This window comes from Astatotilapia calliptera, chromosome 16, assembly GCF_964374335.1.
Source record: "Astatotilapia calliptera chromosome 16, fAstCal68.1, whole genome shotgun sequence".
In the NCBI taxonomy this organism is placed as follows: Eukaryota; Metazoa; Chordata; class Actinopteri; order Cichliformes; family Cichlidae; genus Astatotilapia; species Astatotilapia calliptera.
Window position 1 is genome coordinate 22,454,738 of NC_137437.1, and position 9,228 is coordinate 22,463,965.

A 9,228-nucleotide genomic window follows, 5' to 3' on the forward strand; every position below is an offset into this window, starting at 1 on the left:
AGCAAAGAAAAAGACAAATCAATCTTTAGTCACGGACTGCATTTTAGGGTGGGTTGTATTTGCATAAAAAAATCTTGTGTTGCAGAAGCTACTAACATCCTCAAATATTTGATAGCGCATTTACTAAAATATACTGCTGGAAGTTCTAATCTAAAAAAAACTGCTGAATAATTTTCTTCTAAAAAAGCATGTAAGAAGGTGTTTTTCACCACTGTCACTGGTATCTCTTTTTGTAGCAACAGATAGTTATTTCTCACTCTAAAATGACTTGAGGCTCCTCAAAGATCAGTTTTAGAACCACTTATTGCTTGAAAAGCCAAAAAACACCCCCCCCCCCAAAAAAAAAAAAAAAGACAATCTGCAAAAATGTCCAGACGTGATATTTTTATTTCAATTCATTGAAGTGTGTTTCTTGGTCTTAAACACAAGCCCTTAAAATTCAAAGTAATCTCCTTTCTTGCTGGACTGTAATTCCAGCTTTGGCAGAGATAAACATGGAGATAAAGATACAGAACATATCATTTTGAACATTTGTGTTATTTTACAAGGATATATTTCTAGATAAATATAGTAGATATAATACATACTTACACATATACTCTATAAGCATACATGCAACACGCTTAATATTTTATTGTCAAATAAATCATAAAAAAAAATCTTAATGTCTAACTTTTAAATATTTCAGTATTAACATTTTAAGTGCAATATATATACATATCCACATGAGTCAAAACTATGTACATGCTACAGGGCGACTGGATTGTTAGATAATATATCCCAGGCGTTTCTTGATAAAATGGGCCACCAGAATTTGAGGTCTCTGCTGATATTCCACCAGAACATCATGAGATGATGTGATTTGGTCCCCCTCAAAGCGATTCAGCAATGCAACACATACCACAGCTCCTGGAGAGTGAAATGAGAGTTTTTAGAATAGTGCAGTATGTCAAAATCACAAGTAGAAGATGTACTTTGCAGCATTCAGAAGGTTTTGCCTTCATACAGTGTTTGCATTGTTAGAAAAATAATACCTTTGAGACCACAGACACGGCACATAGCAGCGAAAACAGTGGACTCCATTTCAATATTCCTCACTCCGGCCTCATAAGCTTTCCTCAGATACTCCAGTTTCTCTTCTTGGGAGAAGGAGCACAGAGCTCCATCCAGTCGGCCCTGACCTACAGAAACGGAAAACAGGATTTGTCAGGCGATGACAACTAGGAATTACAAATAAATGTTTAATGGAATTCTGTTCATACTGTACCTTCATAGAAGTCATGGGTGCACATGGTGTTTCCGATCACTGTTGGAAAAGTTTGAAGCTCAGAAGAGCACTGCAGAAGCTCGTTGGCCACTCCCTCATCCAGCTCAGTGTTCCTGGTGATAACTTTACCCAGAACGACCTGTTCAAACTGGGGGCGGAAAGAGTAGTCCACTGCTTTTTCCGTGATCACCACGGTCCCTGGAGCCAGACCTGTAGATGACACAGGGCATAATTTTCTTACATACTTTAATAAGAGTATTGTATTAATGACTTGAACAACTTGTTTAACTGCATGTAAAACTTTCTCATATTAAAATCAAAAAGACTTACCGACTCCACCAGACGTTCCCAGGCGAAACAAAACCACATCACAGCACTGGGCATGGTGCAGGAGCTTGATGAGCTCATGCAACATGATGGAGATTGATGGGACTCCCATTCCATGCTGTATTATATACACATTGCGTAGAAATTACATTTTCTAATCCGTAAAATACTTTTTCCTAACAACATTTAAAGAACAGTTCCACCCACAGCAAATAATGAAATACCTACACTTATAGAGAGAACTGGTCCCACTTTGTACATGCAGTAGCGATCAGTTCCCTCACAGATATCTTTGATGTCTCCTGGGTTTCCTGGCAGTTTCAGCTCCTGATGGATGAACTGGGCGAAAGCCTTCATTCGGTTTGCACTGCCACCAACACACACAAACTGTGGGAAACAGAGAAAAACAGAGGATTGTTGAATTGTTTTAGAGCTTTTAGAAAATAGTTTTATTTAAGCTGGACTTATTTTACAAACCTTAATATCTCCAAACATTTCAGGAAGGTTGTGAGTCTTAGTGCTCAGGCTGAAGTGGTAGAGAATGTCCTCTTCCATGGTGTCCAAATTGGGATTTTTTACTTGGACCTGTTCACTGAGTAGATTTTAATGCATTTTAGTTCATGAAGAGTGGTGAATCGACAATAAGTATATGTGCATGGATTAAATATATATTAAAACAGTGACATAAGTTTAAAGAAAAGCATCAAGAAATACTGTTTAAAAGACTTAGTTTAGGTTGCCAATACTTACTTTATATACTCATTCTCCTCATTCCCCATGTGGTTCAGAAGTATCGGTGTCATTACTGCAGCGTACACTTTCAAATGAAGTTTTAAAATGTCTCAAAACCTCCAAGTGTTTTCAGTTACTGCTTTCCAAATAAGAGTCATATCAGACTGTGCAGCAGATATAGTGGTGTCCCCTGACCTTGCCACTCATTGGTTCCAGAAAGAGGGGAGTAGCTCAACCCTGCTGCTCCCACAAAAACATCCTCCAAGCCCCAAACAAACAGAGTACGATCAACCATAAAATTACCACAAAATAATAAAAATTACTGTCTGGTTCTAAAGTGTAAGTAAAGTTTTAAAAAGTCATACGAGCACCAGTCAAAATAAGCAATTGTTCATAAAGACAGTATTAATTTAAAGGCTGTTAACTCTTACAAAAGCATGAGTGTGTGGGTGTGTAATGTGTCACCAATAGCCAATCTGAGGCTGGTGAATAACTGGCGTGTACTGACATAATTTAGCAAAAGAACATCGAGATAACCTCTGACACTAGCACTGTCATATGAAAACAGAAACGCACAGAGCCAACATAATGTACCACGAACAGGAATCATGTTTAGTGTGGAAAATTTAGCCTGTGACATATACATATATATAAATGTTTCATTTTGGATTGGTTTCATTTTATTTGAATTATCAAACTTTTCCCAAAAGCTGACATTTACAGCCTTGTAGACACAGAAAAAAAACTTAACACAGGAGTTAACTGATGCCTTCAAGTGCACCACTAAAAATCACAACAAATAAAACGTCCAAGCTGTAATTCAGTGAGGCACTTTAATGCTCGAGTAAAAGATTTAACAATACAAATTTTTCTAAAACAAAGTAAAATGCTTGATGTGTCTCAGCATGAATCTTGTACGCCCTTTTCCCATCCAGGCACCCGGCAGTCTTCCGATCTATTGAAATTGAAATATATAAGAGTACAAGTCATTGTCACATAATTCACTATTATCTCTGTTATAGTGTAAAAAAGCCTTCTAAAGTCGTAATGACTAGGACCTTGAATTTTGTCACCTTCATCTTACATTCTGGTTATTAATAATAATACCCTCATAAAATCCATACACTGCTTAGCAGTTGGCCTTAATTTCCTTTCATAATGCAAAATGAGCATTCTGAAAGCAGAATAGGAAATTGGAATGTGTTATGCTTATTATAGGGTTAAGACTGTAACTCCATTGCTGCACTACTTACTTGACACGTCACTATACTGGTTTGCTGTCTTCTGCATAACCAAAGCTGAGCAGCTTTGACATGTCAACAGGGGCTGGTTTCTTGTCAATTACTCTGAAAGAAGATTAAAAATATAGTCCAAATATGATGGAAACAGAAATGTGAAAATTTGATCTTTTTAATGTCTTTTCCCCCTGTCTCTCTTTACCAACAAAGCTCGTTATTTCACTACACATTGCCTACAGTGCTCACAGTTTAAACATTAAAAATGGACCGTACCCCTCCAACACTGAATAAACTCTGGCTACTTATTACAAAAATTGGCTTCCCAACTAGTATTTGTCAAACAACACAAATATAGCAAAGATCCAACTGTGCAAAAATGATCCAGCAAAAGACTGGCTGCGTCTCACATTCAACATTTATCTCTTATCTCATTCAGACAAAGCAACAAAGAGAAGCACAAGTATTTTTCTCCAATTGGTTAGTCAGTCTTCTTCTGTCTGGAAACTTCCAGATTGCAACTGACTCATCTTCCTCCAACACTGTAGCTGATCAGCAGTTAAAAGTTGTTGCGGTAGGTTGATCTGTTCTGGAAACAAGCTTAATATATTACCACACTGGGGTGTTTGCAAATTTCACATAACTTTTTTATGGTAGACCTTTTGTGGAGTGCTTTCAACAGATATGATTGCGATCTCTGGTGCATTGCATGCTAGGTTATTTTGGGTTATTGACAAGTCACTGACATTTTCCCAGAGGTACAGAGAGCACACAGAACTAATCAGCTGTTAGCCAAAGCAAATAGATGAACATCTGGATTCATCTAGAAACCATCTCTCTGGGTGCTCTTTTGTTTGACCTAAGTTTTCAACCTGCCCAAGAGCATTTGTGCTTTGTCATCATAACACAGAGACGTATGGGACAGAATGTAATTACAACAATGTCTTGAATGTACATATATTTTTTAATTAGCCATTTATCTTTGCATCCTATACTGTATTATCTTAATGCTAATTATTACAAAAATAGAATGCCAAATATAAATAATATTAGTAAATAATACTCTAGACATGTTCGAATATATGTAAATAGATGGTCAAATCACTGTATGTAAATTAAGGTTTGTTTGATTTTAAATAACATTTAATAAAAGTCAATGTAATTAACTAATTTGTGATATACTATTTCTGTTGTTTCTTTAGTAAAAACAATGGGGAAAAATTCATAGTAAAAATAAAAAAACCCAAAACCATCCCACGCCTTTATCTGAAGTTCATACTAGACGGAACAACACTGTTTTCCTGTAACAAAATGATGTTTGTACTTGGATTAAACAGTGGTGGAGTGCCTCACCTCTGCAGGGTTGGGCAAGAATAACAGCAAAGGTTTTTTGGGTTTCATGGAAGTCTGCGTCACTTTAAAGTTTCATTACTGCATCCTTCTGGATTTAACATTGGACTGTTGTTCGTAGTTTACACTGCTGTTCCACTCTTGTGCTTTTAAAACCCAAATATTGATTTTCACCCCTCTGCTTAGTTCCCTCACTCATGCTGATCTTTAACTCTGGCCTGCATCGGCAACCATAATATACTAATAGTATATCAGTATGTTCTTTCTCCTTCATATTTCCTGCATAAAGTTGAGACATGCGCTACTGTAGTTTTTTGTTTTTTTGTTTTAATTACAATGGACAGTTGGATGGTGTCCTCATAATAAAAAGCACATACATGTTGCCTCTTTATTGATCTTATTTCGTCTGCTTCCTCATTTCAGGGAACTCTTGTGTGTGCCAGTACGCACATGAATGTTTATACCTTAACTGACTAACCATGAGTAAGTAAGCAGTAGGTCATACACCAGATCTTAGAGACTCCTGGTTGTTCTGGTTTTAATGGCTGACAATATTGTTGACAGTGAGTCATTTAGGATGAATAATTTAATTTTGATCACTTTATCCACCCATTTCAGCAGGACCACACATAGTTAGTTGGGCACCATGGTGGCTCAGTGGTTAGCACTGTTGCCTTGTTGGGTTCAAACCAGGCCCCCACCCGCATCTTCCCTGAGTGTATGTTTTATGAGGGAGATCTAAGAGCTCCAGTTTCACCCCATATTGAAAAATACGGTGGGTTGATGCTGCCTGTGTAGGCCCATGAAAATCTCCCAAAAGACATGATTGATTACTTTCTGCTAAATAAAAAAGTATACACAGTTAAATGATCTGATGCTCTCCAACTGAGTTCAGTTTCATTACTGGCAAGCACAAATTGAAATAAACAAGTTTGAATGCAATCAGAAATAGTTGCACATACAGGACAGTGCAGGAAAGCTTTATGACCTTTTATTCTATGTGGTTGTCTACTTAAAATAAAGACCAAAATGGACTGCAATTCATTATTATACATGTCCAATGTCATTTACAACAAAGGTGGATTAGTATTAGTGTATTAGTATGATCCCATTATACTTTATGTCAAAGAATCTAATAGAGTTGTAAAACTGCCCTATGAGACCTCCCTTACACTAAGCATAAAACAGAACTTCAGCACCATCTTGTGACCACACTCACTTACATCCTCCTGAATTTGCTGGCCTCATGATATTGACTGGATGTCTGCAACTTCTCTGTCTCACTTTGGTGGACAGAAATGTTGTCCTGTAAAAAAAGTAAAAACAAAATCAGAATACGTGGACGCTATTTGTTGTTGACTAATTATTCCTAATTTGGTTGTTTTTGACAACTTAGCAATCAGCTTAAGTCATAGGAAGAAAGTACCTGAAGCACAAAATAACTGTCTGATACTGAGTATGTAACACTAAGCGAACAGTCCTTAAACTAACAACACAAGAGGTGGGATAATTGTTTATGGATCATATGCCAATATTAGTTTTCTAAATGACGTTGGCATTACTGTACCTCCTCTTTCTCATTGTTGCTGCTGTTGTCTCTTTCCCAAGCTGACATGTTGTCGCTCCCAAAAGGAGGTTCTTGTGGTTCAAAAGCTCCGGGGATTTTCTTCTCTTCACTGTTAATTAGCCAGTTGGAAAAAACAAAACAATATAGGTATATAAAAGTATCAAATCCTTAATGACAGCTTAAATACAAGATCAAGCAAAAACAAAACAAAACACAAAAACAACCCCCCCCCCCCCTAAAAAAATAAAAAATAAAATAAAATATGGCTGTGGTTAGCGAAACAGGATAGTAGCATAAAAAAAGGTTTTGTTACATAAACAGTACTAGCAGTGGGAGAATCTTTACGGTATTACTGGCAAGTATTTATGTACGTATTAGAATAAAAACAAAGTGTACATACTACTATGAGTGTGTGGTGAAAACAATAACACAAATTTGAAACCTTGGCTCGCTTAAGTCTCCTGATTCAAAGCCAAACCAATGTGGAGGTTTGTATGAACTGGGTTTAGAAATAACTGATTCCTCGTGGCACAGAAGTCCTGTTGAACAAGGATAAGAAAAAAAACACGGGGAAAAAACTAATGTTTGTAGCAGTTATCATACGGCAAGAGGAAAACATGGAAATGTAAGAAAACAGGACGGCTTTACCCCTATGCCCTCCTTGTTTTGCAAGTTTTACATAATCAGAGTCACTCTCTAGGACTCCAACTCTTCGCCCTCGGATCCTCTCCTCAGGAAGAGTGTTGGTAGTTGGGGACAGTCCAGGGATCTGTGAGATGTGGCCATTGCTTGTATGGTATCCTGTTTTGACTCCTGCAGTTTTAGTATACAAGCACATATATGTATATATATTCATTGCTTTATAAATTGCATTATCCCATGTGCCTATGTTACTTCACACAGCATCTCTTCACCAGTGTTATCCTCATAACCTGCACAACCTGCACACCCTGAACTAAGTATTCATAATTAGTTTTACTTGCCATATTTTGTTGGTTCCAGATCGTTACTCGTGAGGACGAAGGAATTTCTGGTGGAAACGGAAACAAAAAAGCCTGTCAACCTTTCCAGTTATACCTTGAGCGAGCCGCAAGCTGTTGTCATTAGCACCATCAAAGCAATAGTTAAATTAACCTTGGCGTTAGCTAGCTAATGCTATCTGTGGTAGCCTTGATTTTTATCCACGCCTGTAATTAAACACACATGAAAAGTAACATGACTAATTTGACTAAAGTTAAAGTTTCAAGATAGCGATTAAACTTCTGATTTAAAAGTAAAACGTCTTCGACTTACTCTGAATTCATTGTGAAAGCGGAGTAAGAAGCCGCTGTGAGTGGAGGCAGACTGTTTGGAAGTTGTGATCGCGTTTCCATGGAAATGGGCTTGAGCCCTCTGGAATACAGTTGCTGTCCAGAGAAAAGTGCTGCGCGCAGAGTGAATACTCTCATAGGGTGCATGGAAAATAAACAACAGTTAGTTAGTTAGTTAGTTAGTTAGTTAGTTAGTTAGTTAGTTACACTCATCATGGGCATGAGTGTCAATGGTAATTTGGGGGTTTTAATGATTTCTTTGAACTGTGAGTTTTGCAAGGTGAAATGATTCTGCAGCGTGCATCTTCGACGACTGCAAAAACTTGGAATTGGGGTTTGAATTTATTTAGCCCCCCCCCCCCCCCAAAAAAGGGGTAATATTTGGTTGAAAAACACTTCCTAGAGTTTTGCCTCAAGGCACACCAATGACCCCCCACTAATTGGGGGCTACTGTCTTAGAGCACCGACTTCTTTCTGCCGCCTTTCTATGTGGATGACATTTAGAGAGAGATTTGATGAGTTGAAAAGCTTTGTGTAAGGTGTATTTGAATAATGTTTTTAAAAATAATCCATTGACAACTTTTCAGTAATTTTCTATAAATAAATATTATCCAAGCATAAACTATCCTTTAGCCAAAGTTCTTCTTTTCAACCAGAACAAATAGGCTGTCTGCACTTTCTTCTTAAAATGTAATAAAGAATTAAAAGTAGATGCAAATCTGTAGGCGATGGGACATTATCTTTACTTTCTGTACATGAATACCTCTTAGGATAATTTTTTTAAAAGTATTATTTCTTTTCTCTTCAGCAGCCATGCATGCTTTGAAGTATACCAATAATTTATGAGGCCTCAGGTATGTTCAGAGCTTCTCTCAAGTGCTAAGGGCATGCGCACAGCAATCCAAATAGCAGAAGGAGCTTGCGTTAACATGTTAAGCTACCCAGAGAGAATATGTCAGTGACAGGAAATGCAGTCTATTCCTTCAGTAGAAAATCGCAATGTCGCTTGAGATCATTTGGTAGTAAGAAAACGAATAATGCACAACAGCAAACAAGGCAAAAAACACTTTATGGGTGAACCCAGAGACATTTCACTAGATATGTAGTGCATCTGCGTTTTTAAAAACACTTCACATAAAAAAAAAACATAAAATACATTGACACAACACATGTTATTTTTCAGAAAATTGTTTTAATGTGTTTATTATGAGAAAAACAATGTTGTTTGTATTCAAAAATTGCATGTTTCTTAATTATACCAAGTTATGACTAAAAAGCACTTTATGACAGGATAATGATAACATTATAGGCTTAAATATAAGGCAAAAAAAATTGACACACAATTAGATTGGCATTTGACCCTTATGACAAAAACGCTATTATAAAAGTGCTCAGATAGATAGATAGATAGATAGATAGATAGATAGATAGATAGATAGA

At 36.9% G+C, this 9,228-nt stretch overlaps 2 protein-coding genes across 4 annotated transcripts; both read right to left on the minus strand.

Moving 5' to 3' along the window:
* Positions 1-369: 369 nt before the first annotated feature.
* On the minus strand, positions 370-2,504 carry upp2 (uridine phosphorylase 2). Its single transcript, XM_026145676.2, has 7 exons — positions 2,345-2,504; positions 2,072-2,186; positions 1,823-1,981; positions 1,598-1,712; positions 1,268-1,477; positions 1,035-1,181; positions 370-909 (listed from the first exon to the last, which is right to left on the minus strand). Exons 1-7 carry the CDS (start codon positions 2,395-2,397, stop codon positions 767-769), a joined length of 942 nt encoding a protein of 313 aa, XP_026001461.1. The 5' UTR covers positions 2,398-2,504; the 3' UTR covers positions 370-766.
* A 636-nt stretch (positions 2,505-3,140) lies between these two features.
* Positions 3,141-7,902, minus strand: LOC113008328 (uncharacterized protein C7orf57 homolog). Of its 3 annotated transcripts, none has more exons than XR_013902502.1 (8): positions 7,772-7,902; positions 7,462-7,508; positions 7,127-7,291; positions 6,921-7,017; positions 6,479-6,587; positions 6,131-6,217; positions 3,580-3,672; positions 3,141-3,281 (listed from the first exon to the last, which is right to left on the minus strand). XR_013902502.1 is itself a non-coding variant. In XM_026145678.2 (8 exons), the coding sequence occupies exons 1-7, from the start codon at positions 7,849-7,851 to the stop codon at positions 3,591-3,593; spliced, it is 651 nt and encodes a 216-aa protein (XP_026001463.2). In that variant the 5' UTR covers positions 7,852-7,897; the 3' UTR covers positions 3,141-3,281; positions 3,580-3,590. The 3 variants fall into 3 exon arrangements, 2 of the variants coding, with proteins under 2 accessions (XP_026001463.2, XP_026001462.2); XM_026145678.2 differs by having other exon boundaries at positions 6,135-6,217; positions 7,127-7,279; positions 7,772-7,897; XM_026145677.2 differs by having other exon boundaries at positions 6,135-6,217; positions 7,772-7,895.
* Positions 7,903-9,228: the final 1,326 nt, after the last annotated feature.